Here is a 21,640-nt window from a genome sequence, read left to right as displayed (position 1 = left end):
AGTATAGTAAGTGCTACTTATATATAATATACATGTATACAATTAAATAGTATCATAAATACAAATATATATATATATATATATATATATATATATATATATATATATATATATATATATATATATATATATATATATATATAGGAAAAAAATTATTTACCTTTGACTGACGTTGACTTGACTATTTACGGCCATAATCCCTAGCAAGGGTAGCCTAGCCTTGCTCTGCCTTCTTAGTATTATCACCAGCTTCATTTCCATACCAATCATCCTTTAACATCACTTGCAATCTTGGGATCCAAGACTTACCAATTAAAGTTTGAATTAAGCGCTGAAATGCACAAAAAAGATGATATTGTAAGCACTCACGCGAGATCAAGTCTTTAGCATGTCGGCAATTTAGTGACACAGAGACAACGACCAATAGAAAACCAGCATCTTAGTGACGTGTTGCAGTGCGGGCAGTATTACATGACCAGAGAATAAGATTAATTCCCTAAAAAGAGGGAGGCAAACCAACATAAACACAGCCAACCCCACAGGTCATGACAGTTCTTGATGCCGTAAATCAGGAAAAATGCCTTAAAGAGGGTATGAAAAAACTTAGTATTCCACTTTGTAACGTGAAAAAAGGTAAGCCAGGAGTCAACTGTATTTGATTTAAAAAAAAAATGCATTTATGAAAAAAGGATCTTGTTGACCCCCACAGACACACCCCTGTGCGCCACCGCTGTACTGTTGCTGCTTTGACATCTATAGACTTCAATGGCAGTGAATGAGTTAATTGCAAGATGTTTGCCCAAAGATGAGTCTCTTTCTTTAAAGATGCTCCATTTTTGTTGCACTGATATTTTGGAATACCGTTGACTGCTTTCTGTTGCTGTAAAGCAATCCCACAAAGGGTGCAGTAATATTTAAAGGCCATTTCAATCAGTTTTACCTAACCATACAAGTAGGGAATGACAGCCATTACAATCATGAATCAGTGATACCAAGTGCAGGTCTGCACTCACGCTATGTGCAAGCACACAGATTTAAGTGGTCGTTTAAATGAATTGCCAACAATGGAGCTTCAATTTGCTGTTTCAGTGAGCCATAATCACAAAGGGGCTGAGCCATTTTAGGACAGTCAGGAGGAGATGGATGACGATGACTGCACATATTTGTTTGCTGGCCCATGAGCAAAGATCAGATTAGGTTCTATCCGTTCAAGCTTCACACAGCTTGTTGTACTTTTTTTTTTTAAACAGTTTTACCAATGGTGACTCATAGATTTCGAACAGAAGTTGATTGATTTTTTGTTGTTGTTGTTGTTAATTTCTATCATTGGCATCATTATCTTCATCAATAAAAAGAACAGTGTTTGGAATAATTCATTACAAAAATAAAGTAATTACTTTAATGCATTACTTTTTACTATAACGTGGTAATGTAATAACACACAAAAAATAGTAATATTGAACTTGTAATAGATAGTAAAGTAATAGTATAGTAATAGTAAAGTCATGCATTACAATGCATTTTTAGCCTGAAAATGGTCTTGTTACTGTTACTGTTACATTTTCTTTAATTTTGGTCACAAAATTGCACGATACGACGTGGGCATGCAGTACAATTACACTAGAATGTCTCGTAAGGCGTAACAGGTCCTGTCAACATCACAAACACGATAGGCTGAACCTGTGCCATTACATACAGTAATTTATTATTGCCTTCTTTTTAGGCATAGCACAGTCCACTCTTTGTTCCCAGAATGTCAGATGTGCGAGAGGAGCGGCCTCTCTGTGCACCACCATGCCAAGTAACGTTCAATGCCTTCTGCCAAATTCCCAAACGCGGAAAATTAAACTTGTGGCTGTCCAAAAATGAAGCTACGCACGTTTTTATGTCAAGCGCATGTGTGCCATTCTCCCAAATTAGAGCCCTTTATCTCATTTTTAGTGAGGCGCGTCAGTATGCAGTAATGCTCATGCTAACCATTGTTCAGTTAACCACAATCGTCTGCGGTGCTCTGTTTTATCCTTTGTGCGGTGTTTTGTCCCGTATTTTGATTTTTACATCAAAGGCACTTTACATCACAGGGAAAGCATTGAATGAAAAAACTAGGGAGCTGAAATTTTACCCAGATGCTGACCACGTGAAAAGTTTGAAACCGCATGACAACTTAGTCATCACACTACCAAGAGTCTGCCATTCCAAAACACTGTGAAATGATGTGTAAGAAAGTGACCCGAAAACGGTTAAAATACTGCACAAGGGTTATGCACAATGGGTTCTGCCAATATTTGCCACATCTACTTGGAACTTGAAGAGCATCGAGTCTGTTTAGCTACAATGCAACATCTCCAATGGATTGAGACAGAACACTTATTCAATAACTTGAACTTTTAGAAAGTATTAGGTTACTTAGAAGTCAACCTTTGTGGAGCCAAATTACACATTTTACATGAGAAAAATAGCAGGTAGCAAACCCATTCAAAATGAAAAAAAGATTCAAACTTTATTGCAGTAGTTTCTGAAATATTTCATGGTTCGGGAATGTGATAGACCTTGCTACAGGCATTTTAAGCTTTACTCACTTGAATTTTGATACAAACTAACTACAGTGGGCCCCCGGGTTACGAACTTAATCCGTTCAGCGGGTACGCTCGTATCTCGAACTGCTCGTATAACGGGCAATCCAAACCCATGTTAATTCGTGAATGCGTGCAACGCGCGCAAAAGCCCTAGGTAGCAAAAGCCCTAGGTAAAAACACCACGACTGTACACATATATTAAAATTGAGTGACATAATCTACTGTAAATTTGCATTAAATAATAAGTACAAAGGAAAAATGACTTTTACCTTTGGAATGACATGACTTGAGCTGGGTGGAAGCGGAGGGGAGCAGAGACCATCGCTCAAAGTCAACACGGCGAAGCAGATATGCTATTGGTCTTACAGTGTCACAGTAACTCTTTCAGTCAGGGTGCTAATCACGGAGATACTAAAACATCATCCTCTTATTTCTTCCTTTACCGCTGCTAGTAATTTTGGAAGCTATGTCTAACAGATAAAGTTTGCAAAGTCTTCACAACATTCCTCCCTTCCGTTTTTCACTCATTTTCTCTCCTTCCTTCCATCCCAACCAGCTGTGCCATCAAGGTAGATAAAGGCGTTCGGCCAATAGCATATCGGCATTTCTGTGATTGACGTGTGACGCCGGCCAATAGCATCTCCGTGAGTGAGACCGGGTGACCTTAATCGACCAATAGCATATTGGCGTCTCTGTGACTGACTGATACTTATTCGCACTTTTTTTAAACGGTTGGAATGTATTTACAATTAATTAAAAAAAAAACACATTTAAACCAATGACAATTCTTTGTCCTGCAATCTGCACATTTAATTTCATGTCAGCTGTTTTTCCCTTTAGCTGTACAAACACTACACTTAAATGGTAATATATTTACACACCGTGACTGAGACAGTCACTGTGACGTTGTAAGACCAATAGCGTTCACGTTACTGCCACAAGTATCTACTGAAGGTTTAAATGACGCATCTGCTGATTTTGTTGACGCAGTTAAGCGAGAAACATATTCACATACTTAATGGCCGGCATGTCGGATTGCTCGTAAGGCGAAAGGTTTGTTCGTAAGTGGGGGACAAAAATCTCTGTGATCCACGCTCGTAAGGCGAATTGTTCGTAAATCAGGGTGTTCGTAAGCCGGGGGCCGACTGTACCAATGAATGTGGTACACGTTAAGGGCTATCCAAAAATGTACATTCTAAAAAATATGTTCATACCCTGTTGTGCATTTGTGAGCCCCACTGAAGTTGGCAGCAGCAGTTGGGTGGATGCCGCACAGTCTTGTGCACACCTGCAGGGGGATGCACACATCATCGGACTCCCACTCACAATGTCATTTATAATACGCGGATTCAGTGCATGTGTCTTTGCCAACCTGGAGGCCATGTGGAAAAATGGGTGGTTGTCCACTATTTCCAACCCACTGCAACTGTAGCCTGCCTTACCCGGAGAGCTCACATCACAGTAATGCAAATATCCAATGCAGTGTATTTAAACAATTGAATATCGTTCGTTTTCTTATGGATTTATCCCCACCGATGATGGGTTGTCAATAAATGTCAAAATTACAAATCTTACTTTAATTCCAATTAAAGAACGCAATCAAAAGGATTTACTCATTCAAAGAAGAAAATAATAACGCTCATTTGTTAAAAATATCCCAGCAGCTTCTTGACGTCCCACCTTTGTTCGTGTGTTGTTGCAGTTCTACTTCGTGAAGAGGTGGCCCAACTGCAGGAAGAGGTGCACCTGCTGCGCCAGATGAAGGATATGTTGAGTAAGGACCTGGAGGAGAGCCAAGGAGGATGTTCGGCCAACGTGCTTTCTGCCACCGAGCTCCGCGTGCAGCTGGCCCAAAAGGAGCAGGAGCTGGACCGAGCCAAGGAAGCCTTGCAAGGTCAGAACTTCAGCAGGGCAACAAATAACTGCATGTGCTTTTTAAAACACAACAAAGACACCCTTATCATATGCAGCAATCTCATTGCTGCGATAATTAAATATAGTGTCGGCTACTCTTCATTTCCTTCAAATGGTCACATCAGCCCTCTAAAAGCAATATCAGTTACAGTTTTTTTTTTTTTTTTATTGTTGCTGTAGTACACATCAAACGGATTAACTTTATGTTGCTGAGATTTGCCCCACTACATACTGATATTCATCACTTCAAATAGAGTTAAGAAGTGCCCCTCGGCTTGCTATTTACAGTATTTTTTATGACCACATCTGAAAACGGCATTATTTTCATGTCACCATAACGATAATAAGATGTGTTAACTGCAGCATATCGGTTGTATTATAGACAACTGGTCAGCATTTTGCACTGCTGTTCAATGAAGTGCATGTGCAGTGGTTTCATATATTATTTTTATAAGGCTGGGATCTCTAAAATGTAATGATGTATTTTTCTCTATCTTCAACTCTTCCGTCTATTTTTTTTTCTGCCTTTTATCAATTACAGTAAGTGGAGAACAGATGTTCGGAGTACAAAAGAGCTTGCTCAATTGCAACTGTAAAAGCCAGGGTTTGCAAAAATTGTGTTTGGTGGTTGTTGATGGTTATGCAACTACCGGTGTGAAGCAATGAACTCTGAAGTACTGCAATTTCTCATGGAAGTATTTATTTTAGACTTTAAAAATGTTATCATACTAAATCTTTGAGCTTGGAAGGAATTCATCAAGGGAAACAGAAAGACTAACGCCAGCATGTAGTGACAGTAATCAGCTTCTAATAAATCTTCACCAAAGGGAATTTGCCTTGGCTTACTCCATCAGGAAATGGCAAGCTAGGGGTTTAGGGTGGATCTGCTTTACCATTAAAACCATGTGAAAGAGTACAACAGGAAATTGTGAGTTATACTGTTTGTTGGGTAGAGTTCAAAAAGCCAATGCTGACTGTATTTTTTTTTTTTTTTTGTCCTTTCTTGGGGTGTGGGTAGCTTTTTTTGAATAAAAGAGTAAAAATGACTGGATTATTTAGGTGATATTACAAATACATCTGTTTTTAACACGTTTGCTTTCTCATTTGAACAGGGTAAACAAGTGTACTCGTACTCTTTTTACATGTTGGTTTTCATGTTCCATCTCCATTTTAGTACTCATACATCTGGTCGTCCTTCGCATTGTAGAGAAATATACAGTATAAAATACTGAAAGTGGCTGTGCATTGCTCAAAATTGCTGAGCAATTAAAAATGGGATTTAGAATTATATGAAAGCATCCTAGATTTTTTCACAAGCATGTTTTATCGTCATCTTCTTCTATTATGCTGCAAAACGTGGCCAACGCATTGATGTAAAAAACATTTTATGCTGTTGTATTCTCATGACAACAAACCAAACACTCTCATGATTAAATCTTATGAAAGCTGAATATAGAAGCGTCCAACATTCAATACACTATGTACATAGCCTCTACATAATCTAATAAAATACATTATCACTGTACATGTGCTTCTGGATTCAAGATATTGCTGACAGTAGGCAATTTTTTTGTTGTTGTTTGTTTTTCTTTGTTTTGAATCTCTCTTGGGCCTGCAGCTCTCATCATAGCAGGTAATAAGAACGGTTTTGCTTTTTAAAGTCTAAAGATTCGCCATTTTGGGATTAAAAGCATAATTTAGACATTGTGTATCATTATAGACACACATATCAAAGTTTGTCGATACTGTACTTTATAAATAAATACTGGTAAGTACTACAAAGCCGCTTCCAGTATACTGACTTTGCAAATGCTGACAAAGATATTGCTTGATTGATGTGGGTTTAATTGGGGTTTTGGGGTTTGGGGTTTTATGCTAAGATTGTGTACATGGATTTCATTAGATGCACATGACATTTAACTTAAATGAATGTCTGATTTCTCTAGCATTTCTTCACCTTACTCCAGCTTTTCAATGTTAACCTGCAAATATAGTGTTGTAAACAAAATTGCAGAACACAGTTCAATTTCTGACCTCCGGATGAATGCTACAGTATGAGAAGTTATTGTTAACAAGCAAAAGCTGTGGAGCTTAGGCCTGGACATGACACACACTCAACCATGCATCTCATAACAACTTTTGCAAGAAGGAAGTTTCATCATCCAAAATCATTTAATATAGGAGTCTTGCGAGTTTACTGCTTTTCTGTCAACAGGAACACGTAGCACCAAACCTTTATCAACACTCTGAAGAGTCCATATTTCCTGCTTGGCAACCATTGATATACAGTATGCCACGGGATCCCTTCCTGTGTAGGCAGTCAAAGCTGTTCAGGAACAAAGTACCATGAAAGCAGCCAGCACACAAAAACTTTGAACACATTGCATTACTGGATGCTTCGATTAACCACAAGGGTTTAAGCAGAGAGAGGATACGCTAGTGTGGAAAGTGACTGTTTTAACCCACTTGCTTGTTCAAAAAACACTACAGTAGTACAAGGGTGGTACAGGAGGACACGAATTCGACATAAGCTACAATATTAGTGTAAACTAATCGGTAGAAGCACATCCTACTCCAACTGTAAAAATACAGTACATTAGAGGTTAGGAGTATGTGAGGGAGTTAAAATGGCTGTCAGCTAGCACTTTCCCACGCAGTTCATCAGTACAGAAAGACCACCTTTGTCATCCGTATTCATTAAACATGCAAACGTTGTTGCCAGACTAATAGTCAATGGTCCTTTTTACTGAATCACAGTTGACATCTTGTCTTGTTTGACATCAGCCGGATGGCTGTTGCCCAACCGTCGCAGGTGCAGGATGTGTGTATTTGGCTCATCTCAACAGCATCTTTGAGTTCACTGTGGCAGGTGCAACAAGGTTTCGTCTTTCTCTTTGCTTGTACAGGAGCTTTTCTGTCTTCTTCTATTGGTGTCTTAGTCCGACAAAGGGAGCAATTTGTTCCTTTTTACGGGAATGAAAATCACTAAAGATCAGATTCCAAAATTAGTAAGATTCCGTTAACATTACTGTTTTCACATTTTCCTATGAAACATTGTATCTATCTATGCCAAGGAAGAAAGGCAAATTATTTTTTTTGCCCATAACAACAACTATTGATCTATTGTATTGAAAAAAACTTGACAAAAAAAAGTCGACATATTCTTGCTTTGGTTTGTCTTTATGTACAGTATTTATTTATTGATGTATTAGGCTTGAGTTAAACTGAGGTCTACACTGGAAAGATGTGGAATGAGATTAGGTATGTGAATAAAAGGGAACAAGGAATGTTGAGGTCACAAGGAGGGAGAGATGGTGGAGGGTCAAGTTCATGGGCTCTACTGTTCAAAACAAAGTGGTGGGTAGGACGGTAGTAACAGTGGCTATGTGTGGTTTTGGAAAGTGTAGAGATGACTGGAAGACAGGGGGCAGAGTTGGAAGTTTCTACTTGGTCATTGGCACGGTAACATATGTACAAATATATACAGTGATCCCTAGTTTTTCACGGTTAACAGGGACTGGAACCCCCTACGATAAGAGGAAAACCGCGAAGTAGCGTTCATTTTAGAAAAAGCTTTATTGTATAACTTTTTTAACTGCGCGAGTTGGTAGTCTCTGCGCAAGCGCAGTTTGACCTTCCAGGGACTCCATGGCACACCAGTTTTTTCTGCTTTCTGAGGACATGAGCGGTAAATCTTGCACCACATTTAAGTGTGCTACATACCACCGCACATCTTGGAGCCATTTTTAGGGGGATAAAAAAAAAGTTCAGCTCTCGCTCGGTTTTTGTAATGGGCGAAAGTTAGGTACGGTACACAAATGTGCGAAGTGAAGCACAGAACGTTACGCGTCAGTGATTACTGTCGCGCATGTTTACCTGTGCAGCACTTATGTGTACGCCTGCATCTAACAGTAAAAGGATGCGCAAAATAAAGCTGCCATGTAGGAGGCAAAGAGGAAGACTAAATTGCAGATAACTGGAGTCAGAGCTGACAATGCAGAGGGCAGAGAGATAGAAAAGTCTAAAGTTGCTGGGGTAACACCTGAATTTTCAAATAGTTCCAAAACCTTAATAACACTCTGTACTTATCAAGTTAGAAAGTGACAGATGTTGTCCTTGTACAATATTCCAACTCCACAAGCAGCCTCCCAAGATACATGTTGTGAAAGGGGAGCTGTTCAAAAGTTCATTCACAGACACACAGCTGCCTCTGAGCACAAATGAGGTAAACAAAGAAAGGCATACCAAGAGGCAAACTGATGCGATCCTTGAAAACAGTTATGGATCTTCTGTACACAAATAATAGCCAAGCTCTGAAGACGAAGATGGATGTACAAAGTGAGAATACACTAACACAAATGCACAATGGAAGCTGTCGCCAAATGTCTAGAAAAGTAAAGAGCTCGCGTCAATAGGTAAAAGACAACACTGACAGCAACGGGAGAAAATTTGTTGTTTTGAAGGCTGTATGAATGAAAGTAATGAAACATTATTCTTCGCCATGCGTGGTTGACAGGTCAAAAATGCCTAATAATGATTAAAAATAACTGCAAGACTGAAGAAAAGTAACTAAATCGAGATGTGGAGATAGTTGCATGTGTGACTTACCACCTAAGCATGCAGCCATTATACAGTATGTTTTTTCACTGTGAATTCCTCGATTCTTTAAATACTTGAACCGATCCTATACACACAAATGGATTCACATACACGCATTAAGAGCGAGAGGTTTTGAATCAATTCCAGCCGAGTTAGAAGGTTAAGTCACTATCCTGTTGTATTGTGTGTGTGACTCTGAGATATGCTTTCCTATACTTGAACAAATGTGTCTGTGTGCTCTTTTGAGTGCAAGCTGTAAGCACACACAAAATTCCATTGCCCCACCAGACTCTTTTAAAATCACGTCCCTCAAGCTTGTATCCTTCCCAGCATGAAATATGGTCAGTACGACCATAAAAAGATAGAAGCAAAAAGTCTCAAAACTCGGTGGATAGTGTTCTGTTCAAATAACTGCGCTATTCATTAATTAGGTTCAGAAACCATTGAACTCAGTGTTCAACAATGACTAAAAAAGTTGAAAAAGCTCTGTGTAAATATTGCACCGAATGTTCCAAGTCTATTGTGTGTGAACAAATGTGCACCAACAAATCATCTGTTTTGTAAGACCAATAAGCCCTTGCTTGGCCACAGTACTGCGCTAACAATGGTCTCTCTTCCTTTCCTTTCTATCAGCCATGAAGTCAGACCGCAAGCGTCTCAAAGCGGAAAAGGCAGACCTGGTGAATCAGATGCAGCAACTTTACGCCACACTGGAGAGCAGAGAGGAACAGCTCCGTGATTTTATTCGCAACTACGACCAACACAGAAAAGTACAAAACAAATATACCAGCTTTTTTTTTTCTTCCTTTCTGTCACATTTGTAGCATGCCTATTGAGTGGACAAACTTAAGTTCATTGTCCATTTCGTTTACAATTTCTAACAACGGTAAGACGGGCTCTGATGAATGACAAATGATGCACTAGCAAAACAAAGTAAAGTCGCCCACATCTGGTGATATTATTGCGGAGAGAAATTCATAGTTGTCCATTCCCGTCTGATGTTTATAATAGCTAATCAAATAACAAGGTTTCTCTCTTCCATTCTAGTATTTAGAATGTCAATTAATCAAAATAAAGAATAGAGTCGCAGCAGTTAGGGTCCACACGCTGTTTTTGTGCTTCATAAAAAAAAAAAAAGTCAGTTTAATGTCATTATTTGTCATTCTGTTTTATAAAAAAGACTGAAGTAGACCATGATTATTTACACATCTATAGATTGAGGCAGGATTGTCAATCAAATAATTTTGAGTTGAAAATCAATTCAGAATCCAAACGTAGACCCACAAATAAGAATCAAATTGTTAGACAGCCAAAGATTCTCATCCCTCATTTCCAGTTTGCAAAATTAAGAGGAAGAGAGTGAGCGTGCGCGCGTGTCAGTGAACTCAAATACGGGCATACAATGGCCAGAGTTGTTTACAAAACCTCATTTTTTACAGCCACCATGAATCCAAAGATAAGAGCAATGCTAGTCACGTGACCAGGCTTGGTCAAATGACCCAAGAAATGCAGGGGGAGAAAAATTTCCATTGCACTGGCAAAATACTTGGCACTTCTCAAAAAACGCATCATGACATGTTTGTTTTTGTTTTTGTTTTTTTACAATAATTGTGTCTCCACTACAGTTTTGCTTTTGTGCAAACCTGAGAGTAATTGAAACAAAATTAAAGGCAGTGAATAAGTTAATTGTTCTGCCTTTCACTACATCACTGAGTTTTGGTACTTCAATTTCTTGTGAAATGACAACGAATCGAATTGTAACGCATCGTAATGCATTTTTCGTTTTATTTGATACAATAGAAGGTATACAATTTATAGCTAGCTTCAAAAAGCAGCAGTTGTCCACATGCTTTTTTGGGGAGGAAAGGCATGTTCCTTACAAATCAAGAATTAATAAATGTAAAAAAAAAATAAAGAAACTTTTCCGTTGTATGATGATTCTTTGCACATAAATGGATTGGAGCGGGATTCATTTTTAATTGAATCGAGTCGTTTAGAATCGAAAATAATTTTGAATTGAAAATCGATTCACTTTTAATTAAATTGAGTCGTTAAGAATCGAAAATTGTTTTGAACAAAAAATCGATTCTGAATTGATTCGGAGACCCCAAAATCGGAATTGAATCCAATCGTCAGACAGTAAAAGATTCCCACCCATAATTTGTACCGTAGCTGGCATTGCTAGCTGCCAGCAAGATGGGCAGAAAACTGCGTTTCCTCGTTGTTTGGAGACGCACTCAGCAACTGCAGTACATGTCTCTTGTTGTCCACCAGGAAAGTGAGGATGCGGTGAAAGCGCTCGCCAAAGAGAAAGACATTCTGGAGAGAGAGAAGTGGGACCTACGGCGGCAGAGCAAGGAAGCCACCGAGCACACGGGAATGCTGCGCACACAGCTGGACCTCAAGGAAAACCGAATCAAGGAGCTGGAGGCTGAACTGGCCATGGTGAGATGAAAGAATAAAGAACAAGCAATTATGTCCAGAATTTCATTTCATAAACAACTAACGCTACAGTACAGTGCTCCATACATACGTATGTCTGTAGCCATTACTAGTTAGTTGGCTTAATTCTGCTTTGTAAAGGTGGGCATAACAATTGCTGCAATTTGATACTTCAAGGTATTGGTATCAGGGCCAATACCTGCCTTATTTTAGGGCAGTGTTTCTCACCCTTTTTTCAGTGATATACCTCCTGTGAAATGTGTTTTCAGCCAAGTACTCCTTCACCAGTGCAAAGCTTATTTGGGTTTAAAAAAACAAGACTTAAAACATGCCATCATTGTCTGCTTTATTAAACTTTAGAACCGTTCAAACTTCATTTGCATTGGTCCACAAAATTATCAACAGAAAGTTTCCTGTTTTGGACCAAAGAGGAGATCTGTTATCAAAAAGTAATAACTCAATTATTAATTAATATTTTCCCACAAAAAAATAATCAACATAAAGTGTCAGACCTGTTCTCAAAAAGAAATAATTATAAATAAGTATTTGCCAGGGTGAGCTGCAATTGAACCCGGTACTGTGATGAAATGTGATGTCGACGTGCTAACCACTTAGCATCCTAATATAGAAATTTTCCTTAAAACTGCAGAAAACTGCAAAAAAGTAAATTTTCTATTTCTCTAATTTCGTTTTGTAAAACGGAACTCTTAAGTTAGAGTATCAGAAAATGTATTTTTTCTGTAGTTTTAAGGAAAATTACCATATTAAGATTTGTTGGGCTGTCTTTGTGCTTATTTGTCCACATTTTTTTTTCTGAAATTTTACAGACCAAAAGTAGTATTGGTATCGGTACTTGGTATCAGTTTTGATGATGACTTAAGAATTGAGCGTAATGTTGTTGTATCGAACTTTACAATTTTACAATTATTTTTTCTTTCTGATTTGTTTCAAGATTTACTCAAATGCTGTGTAGCAAATGTACTGTTGTCATGTTTTTTTTCCTTCTGTAAACTAGTTAAGGCTGACTCAACAATCAATAGCGCCTCTGTCATTTGCAGCAAATTAGTGGAATTCATTTTGTCCCAATTGCCTCAAGGCGTGATTAAATTCCACATACATTTTTAGCAATAATTAAAATACTGAATAGTGATATTTACAGCTTGACAAGGCGTCATGACAATGATGTAGTTTTTGTGTTTATTTGCTTTCAAAAAAAAAAAAAAAAAAAAAAAATATATATATATATATATATATATATATATATACATATATATATATATATATATATATATATATATATATATATATATATATATATATATATATAGCAAAATCTGCTCTCATGGCCATGATAACGTTTTAGATATAATGTGAATGTGCAAAATGGCCATCCTGTGTCCAACCCCATTCAGATCAGTAACTGTGTCAATCAAAGAATGGAGTTCCGGGTGTTTGAGCGGCTCGGTGACAGGGACTTCTCCCCAAGGGTGATGGCGGTAAGATGGACCCTCCCCCGCCCTGTTTAGTTTTGCCTCGAACTTGTCTTACCCTCCTCGACCCTTTGAAAGACCCCTAATTTTTGTCCTGAATACGTGTTTGACTAATCCCCAGCTCACCTCAATTGATCCAGCAGTGAATTCCTTGTATGATTGATCAGAATGTGACTTAGCTCTCGGGAAAAAAAGCCAACATTATGACCACTAATGAACGGTTGTGATTATGTTTTGTTTTGCATGTCAGATCTGGTGATTGATGATTGTTTGATCGGTATAACGAAGTGGTGTTTGCTGATTGTGGTGCTCTTGATTTGCACTATCCTGCTTTTGCATGGGAGGGGGGAATACATTTCATGCATAATTCAAACGCTGACATACTTACCAGAGTTTAATGCAGAGAAATATTAACAAAATCAATCTTCGAAGGCTCCATCACCTTACTGTGGACCTTGTTAAAGTAATGACTGAATAATGATGTTTTCAATACAAAACAACTGAGCACCAATGTCTCAGTTACTTTGCATAGCGGGAATTTGCCGTAAGAGTGCAAAAGCCTAACATAAATAATTTTTATTACTATAGACCATACTAGACACCTGACCACAGTATGACATTAGATTTGTGCCGAGAACATTTGGAGAATCAAGCTGTGTTTTGCTATCAGATATTTTGAACGTTATGGTATTTTTTTCTTGACAGTTGTTTGCTTCAAATGTTATCTTTAATTGTTTTATATTTTATCTTTAATCGTTTTAATAGATTTTTTTGATAGCGTCTCAGACAGAACGTTTCGTAGGCTCTTACAAGCTTGCTCTAATAAAGCCAGTGTAAACAAAATACAATTGGATGCCATTTTCCCTGATGAATCATTTATATTTTTCCTTCTGCGCTCGGGAGATACACTTTTATCTATATTTTAAAACATATTTGTGTAAATTCACCTGATTTTCTCCCCAGAGTAATTTGGAAAAATAAATCAATCAGTATGAAATATCGATATAAATTACTTATGATGACACACTCATACCATAATGCCCAGCTTTATTTTGAAGAGTTTATGAAGGCAGTTATCATTCTGGAGGTGGTGGGAGTAATAAATCACTTTACAGCACTGGCAATTTTCCGCCTTTTGCATGACACTCAGTCTCGCTCCCTGCTGACTTGCAGAGGAAGCGCAACGAATTCTCACCGAATAGTCAATGAAAATGTGGTGAAACTTTCATGTATTTTTTTCTCCTGCAATTTGAAATAGATTAAGTGACAGCTAACTTGGACATTACCTAATCTTTACGGCTCCAGTGAGAGAATGCACAGTATAATATACTGTATGCAACTAAATGACTTGTCTCTTTTCCTCTCCCTTCCCAAGGCCAAACAGTCACTAGCCACCCTTACCAAGGATGTGCCTAAGCGTCACTCCCTGGCCATGCCGACAGAGACGGTTGTCAACGGCAACAACCAAGAGTGGGTGATGCAGGCTGACCTTCCTCTCACTGCTGCCATCCGACAGAGTCAGCAGACCCTCTACGTACACACAGGCCATCCCGCCGACAGACAAGGTAGTTGCGTCAATGAGCCGTTGCATGGACCTGTTCACGCCATGTTCGCTTGTGACTCTGCCATAACCCATCATTCCATGTCCTTGTTGGATGCAGCAGCTAGTTTACCACTGTTCCTTATTTTGCGCTTTTCAACAATTTAAACTGAAATCATCAGAATCAGACAGTTTACAGTGAATTGTGGTTCAAGACTCGGTTTATTTGTGAACGTCACATCGCTGGGATTCAAACAATTAGACGTCTAATACTGTGCACTGATGAGTAATGCTTGACGCCAACTATTCACAAATTTTATTTCTTGTCTTGTGAATTTGAGCAGTTTGGCCGGCGAGGCGACAATCTTTGTATGTCTGTACCTATCCTAAGTACAAAAAGACAAGTAGAACATGGATCGCTTTGGCTATGCGATTGCTGCTACTTGAAGTAGTCTTCAAATATTCATTATATCAGCAGGACCACAAGAATGGCTGAAAGGTACAATGGCAGTGGTGGAAAGTAAAATCTCATCTTTCTTGCAAAAATGTTATGTTTAGTATTCATGTCAGAGCTAGCAGTACTATTTACAATGTCCATTCATACAACATGTTATACTTTATCAAACAAAATGAGAATGGTCAGAATTTTGAAGAGAAATATGGACTGGAGTCATATTAATTACAATGAAATACATTTAAAAAATGTTAAGGATTTCCTGCGATTGACTGGCAACCGGGTTGAGGCTTTCAACCGCCTGCTGCCCGAAGCCAGCTGAGCCTGTGACCCTTGTGAGGATAAGCGGCTATAGAAGGTGGATGGATGGGTTAGGGATTGCTGTGGTCTGCGGATAGAATATCAATGCATCATCGAATAAGCAACTTACTCCATTGTAGTAAATTATGACAAATTCTTAAGTCATTCAATGATGTGTAGGTGTCGTGTTTAATGTGCAAAATGAAAGGCAAGCAGAAAAATAGAAACAGGTGTAAAATCACCGTTGGCTTAAATGTATGAATCTCACTGGCCCACTGTTGCTTGGCAACTGCGCATGATTGCATATAATTTCAGGCATTTGATTTTGTATTATGTCTATACATGACTGTAAAAAATATCACAAGAATCCCGTTTTGACAGGTTTTTTTTTTTTTTTTTTTCGGCGGCAAAGCCCGCCTGTATAAAAAATATCAAGCTTTCCCCCTGCCCCTCTCATCCCATTTAGTGGCTGCTGTGCGGGTGAGCCCGTGTCACTCGCGTCAGCCCTCCATCATCTCCGACGCCTCGGCTGTGGAGGGAGACAGGTCGTCCACACCTAGTGACATCAACTCTCCACGTCATCGGACTCACTCGCTCTGCAATGTAAGAGATGCCCGCTAATGCTGCAAACTCCCACACTGCCACTCTGCTGCCCCTGTACGGTCACGCTGAAACATTCACCACAAGCTCCACTTTGCTCCAGCCGTCCATTTTGTTGCTGCCCACAGTCTCCTCTGTAATACACACCATCGCCACGAACCAAAAATGAAGTATAGCATACTAGAGGGTGACATTTTTTCAGTAATTTCGCAGGTCATGGGAGTCCTGTGAGATTTCCACTGGATGGGAGTTAACTTTAAATAGAAAATGTGCAATCCCTGAAGAAATTGCATGTGAAGGCATGAGCACTGAAGGGAGAGGCGTTGAATGGTGGAATGACGTTTAATGTTTGAATGGGCTGAATCTGTGAAGAAAAAGGAATATCACAAAGTTGGAATGGTTTGAATAGACCAATTAATGTAGAAGATACAAGGGAAACACTGAAAAAGGTGGAAATTGTGTGGGTATTCAATTTGCAATAACATAAATTAATCGGTGAAAGGAAGCGTATGGCAGTGGAAAGAACAATCTTTAATATATAAAGTAGGAATAGTTTGAAAAGGCAAAATATTGTAAAAGACACAAAGGAAAATAATGGAAAAAAAAGTGGAAATTGTGTGAGGATTCGAATTGCAAAAACATAAATTAATAAGTGAATTGAAGTGAATGGCAATGGAAAGAACAATCTATAACTTTTTTAAAGTTGAAACGGTGTGAATAGGCCAAATAATGTCGAAGATACAAGGGAAAAACTGAAAAAAAGTAGAAATTGTGTGGGTATTCCAATTGCAAAAACATGAATTAATTAGTAAAATGGAAGTACAGTGGGCGCCCATGTTACGAACTTAATCCGTTCAGCGGCTACGCTCATAACTTGAACTGCTCGTATGACGGGCAATCCAGGCCTATGTTAATTAGTGAATGCGTGCAACGCGTGAAAAAAACCTTAGGTAAAAGCATCACGACTTTATACACATATTAAAAATTAGTAACATAATCTACTGTACAGTTAAATTAAACAACAAATATGAAAAGGAAAAATGACATTTACCTTTGGGGCGACGTGACTTGAGCTGGGTGGAGGCAGAGGGGAGCAGAGACCAACCCGCAGAATTTACTGATTTTCTTAAACAAGAACTTTTCTCAAGCTAGAACATATCACCGGCGATTTCCTTCTCTTTAATCCATAATAGAAGAAGCCTCTCCATTTTGTTGTTGACCGAGGTCCGTCCCATGGCAAGGAATGTGTTGTCCTTAGAAGATTGCCGAGCGGTTACGGCCATACTCATGAGCAAGGTTAACTATGCGTGCGCCTCCTTTGTATTTTTTTTTTATTATCTCCTGCTTGGTTTCTATTGTCATCATCCTCTTACTTCCTTTACCCCCACTAGCAATTTTAGAAGCCATGTCTGACAGATAAAGTTTGCAAAGTCTTCACAACATTCCTTTGTGTGTGTGTGTGTATATATATATATATATATATATATATATATATATATATATATATATATATATATATATATATATATATATATATATATATACACATATAAAATGTAGCTTACCTTCAAAAAGAGAGTGGAAAGTGGAAGTCATTCAAATCTGGAGAAGGACAAAATGTGTCTACAGAAGTTTGTTTTTTTTACTGTGGGGAGTCAAGACAGGATTGTTTTTTTTATTTGTTTTTTTATGGTCTGGATTGGATTCTTTTGTGTGTGTGTGTGTGTGGGGGGGGGGGGGGGGTGATCGGAAGTGAAAATCCACTTCCATGTCACCCGCTGCAGCCGACTGCCATTTGTGTCTGTTTAGTTTTTGTAGAATGTCTTCTGTATGAGTGTATCGAGTGTGGTTTTTAAGTAAGTTGAAGTTGGCCTAAAATTGTATTGAAAAAGAACAAGTTCTGTCATAAGCCCGCCTCATTCATTTATTTTTTGAGTTTCTACAAACAATTCAACACAAGACACTATTATCTCTATGATTATATAACCTTAAACGAGTATAGACAAGGATAATGATGGCACTAAAATTTAATCATCACATCAAAGCTAAGTTTGGAACATAATGTACCGGTAAGTTTTATCTTTTAAGTAATTTTCTCACACACAAGGCTTTTAGACACTTAAATGCATGCGCCTGAACAATCCACTCGCCTAGTTACTCATGGACCACACTGGGTTACAATTGTGGTGTCAAGAAGCAGAACAATTGGGTGTTTTTACACTGCATAACACAGGTTACAACCATACAACTCCATGATAGCTTTAATCTTAGCCGGCCCAAATTGCACGCTGTGTGCAGAAATTGAAAATACATCATCGCTTTCTCATACACTGGCTGTCCACAAAGTGTGCTTTGACTGGCTATTGCTCTTGTTATTTGTTTTATTTAAGAGCGTGTATAAAATTTAAAACAATTCAATGACACAAAACAAAAATACAAGCCCTCTCCCTCTAGTCTCGTCATTCTCGCATGTGCTCAGATGCTCAAAACGGCTTCTGTTATTTTCAACCACCGTGGATTACACAGAGCAATGGATTCAACATTGTGGAACATTGCTGTTTTCCAATTCCCTCTTTCAATTTATGGAGTGCCGCTGGCTTTGCGAGGTAACCCTTATCGTCTTCAAACTTACCAGTGATGTGAGCAACGGGGCGTCACATTGGTGGGTCCCTGTGAAAGTGTCATCTGAGTTGTACTTGCACTCTTTTGATCATTCTGGTACTTTCTGACAAAATTTCTTTCTGCTTTGTACAAAAGTTAAGATTTTCAGCACAAACCAAAAAAAACAGTAGCACATGTTAGTCCTATCAAAGTGAGTTGGGCTGCTGCGCTTGCAAACAGGCTTTTTACTGTCTTTGAATGTGCTCGCCCGGCAGCATGACAAATTTGGCCTCGCTACTCACATCTTGCTATTTCTCGCCAACATCGTTTTCTCTTTCGTCACGCCTCCTTTTGTTTGTCCTTCAGTCTCTAGAAGATCTCGAGGTGGCGAAATGTAAGAAGAAGAAGGAGAAGATGGGCCTGGGCTCTTTGTCGCGAGTCTTCACCCGAGGAAAGCAGCGCAAGTCCCTGGAGCCCGGTCTGTTTGATGGTACTGCAACACCCGATTATTACATAGAGGAGGACGCAGACTGGTAAAGGCCACACAGAGCCTCTGTGGAAAAAGATCAGAGGACGGTGTTGTGTTTGTGCGCGTGACAGTGAGCATTTCTGGAGGTGTGTGTTTGTGTGTGTGACCAAGCAAATTGCACCTGCGTGTATGTACATTACTGTAAACCAAAACGCAACTACGTGTTGGATATGGATTCTTTATTTGTATTTTCACTCAATTGCAAACTTGAAGGACTGCTGTTCATGTAAATAACGGCAGTTGATGTGCACTTTGTGTGTGTATGTGTAAATGTCTCTTGTCCCGAATGCCTTTTCTTATTTTGATGTATAACCCTGACTACCTTTTAACCCTCCTGCCCCATATACCGTCCTGCTTGGTTCATGCCCTGTCTTTCCACACTACCATGATGGGAACGGTTTTCCTGTGGGCGACATGCAGACCCCTTCAAATTCATTCCATTCTGTCTACTCTCAGGAAAACTGAGCGAGCGCCTCGTTTAGTTAGCGGAATGAATCCTCCACTTAAGCCACTTTGTTCCCTAGCAACGTGAGGCCCGGCAGGAATTGTGGCAAATGTGATTTCTATCTGTTCGGATAGAAGCGTTTGAACGTGCCGTGTTGTCCCATGCATGCACATACTGTAGCTCCCGTCCCACAACGCATGCGACTCTGACTCCACTGTCCCTAACGTGAACTAACACTAACTGTTTGCTTTGAGAAAAGAGAGGTCAGTTACTCCTGCAACACACACCGCTCTCAAATGATCGGTAACTAAAAATGAAGTGCAAGGGATCCTCACAAAATTAGACACACATACGACAAAAGCTTGAGCCATTAGTTAACTTTAGCCATTAGAGTGCGAGGTTTTAAGTTAGATCCTCGATTCCGGCCAGCCTGCGTGGAATTTGCATGTTCTCCTTGTGCTTGTATGGCTTTTTCTGGGTCTTCCGGCTTCCTCCCACATTACAAAGACATACATTTTAGGTTTATTGAAGACTATAACTCAGAGCTCGGCAAATCATTTTCCAAAGTCGCTGCGCCAACATTCTAACCTCAAATTGTGTAGATAAATAAATGGTTCATTTGTCAATTTCAACACGCACTTTAATCTACACGATAAAAGAACTATTTTTGACAATGTGCACATATTTTGGTAGGCAAGAAAGACATTCAGCATGTAATGATTCTTTGAGGTATCAACTCATATTTAAATGGAATTGGAATAATTCAATGGGGCTGGACCCAGTGAGATTATGTTATGATTCAAAAGGGTACGACTTACTTCAGGCGAGTATGATGGCAATGACTTTTTTGTTGTCATTTTACTTGACTTTTCAGTACTGTAAACATGCCATTCCACTAAGCTTTTTCTCTCTAAGAAAAGAATGATGCGATGCACATCAAGATATATTTCATAGTGGAATGTTGAGGTGCTCATCGTAATAAGTGGGCCCCTGTTTTACGAGATTAATCCGTTCCACGGTTGGGATCGTAACGCGAATTCGCCGCATGGCGGGCAATCCAAACCTATGTTAATTAGCTAGCGTGTAAAACCCCAGGTAAAAACATCAAAATTGTATATACATATTAAAAACTGGTATCAAAATAGTATAGTGAGTGCTACTTACGTGCATACAATTAAATAACATCATAAATGAAAAATATATAAAGGATTTATTTTCCTTTGAGTTGATGCTAGTTATGGCCATATTCCCTAGTAAGGGTAGCCTAGGCTGGGCTAGCTTAGCTTTCTTTGTATTTCTTGATTATCTCCAGCTTTGTTTTCATATAAAACATCTTCTTACTTCCATCTTTAACATCACTAGCAATCTTGGGACTCATGGATAACCAATTCAAGTTTGAATTAAGCACTAAAATGCATAATAAATATGATATTGAAAGCACTCTCACACGAGAACAAGTCTTTAGGCAGCCATCTTTGTGACGCCGTGCCCCATCTTCGTGACACCATCACACTGACCATTATCTAGACCACTAGACCATTATCTTAGGGACTCGAGACGTTGACCAATAGCAGACCAGCATTGTAGTGACGCATTGCAGCGGAGGCAATTTGACGCCTACAGAAAATAAGAGCAATTACCTAAAAATGCCTCAAGAGGAAGGCAAAACAACAAACCCCACAGGTCATGACAGTTGTTGATGTTAATCGTAAAGCACATCGTAACGTGAAAAAAAAAAACGTAAGCCAGGGACGCCATAACCCGTGGGTCCACTGTACTTTATTCCTTGACTATTTTTGTAACATGTTACTCCCAACTCTGGTGACCACACATCATTGTCATCAGGGCTCCCAACCCACAGTCTATTGCAACTTTTGAGAGGCCTGGACGTGTTGTTCAAGACTAACACAAATTGGTTGTGTTTTTCCTAGTGTGCCCTGCACTTGGCTATTGCCCATTCCAGGGTTTAGGCGGCCTTTTTCCAAAAGGCAAAAGAACCTGTGCAGAAATCGAGGGCAGGGTGAGGGGGTCATGGCCCTTTCCTGCAAAAATGCAATTAAAGTGGTGCTAAAGGTTATTAATAGGAAGTGTTCAAGGGAAAGACAATGACAATGGGCATATTATGTATGTGCTTTTGCTGGATAAAGCTG

The 21,640-nt window shown here is 39.1% G+C and overlaps 1 protein-coding gene across 3 annotated transcripts in view; it reads left to right on the top strand.

Annotated features, from left to right (window-relative positions):
* kazna (kazrin, periplakin interacting protein a) overlaps positions 1-21,640 on the top strand; it is a 119,034-nt gene that overhangs the window by 88,279 nt on the left and 9,115 nt on the right. For 2 of the 3 annotated variants that reach the window (XM_088401475.1, XM_088401492.1), the window contains 7 exons: positions 4,279-4,470; positions 9,723-9,859; positions 11,364-11,534; positions 12,944-13,027; positions 14,397-14,586; positions 15,782-15,918; positions 18,883-19,006. In XM_088401475.1, the coding sequence (XP_088257601.1) occupies positions 4,279-4,470; positions 9,723-9,859; positions 11,364-11,534; positions 12,944-13,027; positions 14,397-14,586; positions 15,782-15,918; positions 18,883-19,006 (1,035 nt within the window). The remainder of the gene's footprint in view (positions 1-4,278; positions 4,471-9,722; positions 9,860-11,363; positions 11,535-12,943; positions 13,028-14,396; positions 14,587-15,781; positions 15,919-18,882; positions 19,007-21,640) is intronic. The other variant, XM_088401482.1, reaches the window with a different exon arrangement.

The sequence above is a fragment of the Hippichthys cyanospilos genome, chromosome 2 (assembly GCF_059441005.1).
Source record: "Hippichthys cyanospilos isolate Australia breed blue-spotted pipefish chromosome 2, RoL_Hcya_1.0, whole genome shotgun sequence".
NCBI lineage: Eukaryota > Metazoa > Chordata > Actinopteri > Syngnathiformes > Syngnathidae > Hippichthys > Hippichthys cyanospilos.
The sequence above is the reverse complement of the archived record's forward strand: the minus strand, read 5'-3'. Positions and strand labels throughout refer to the sequence as shown.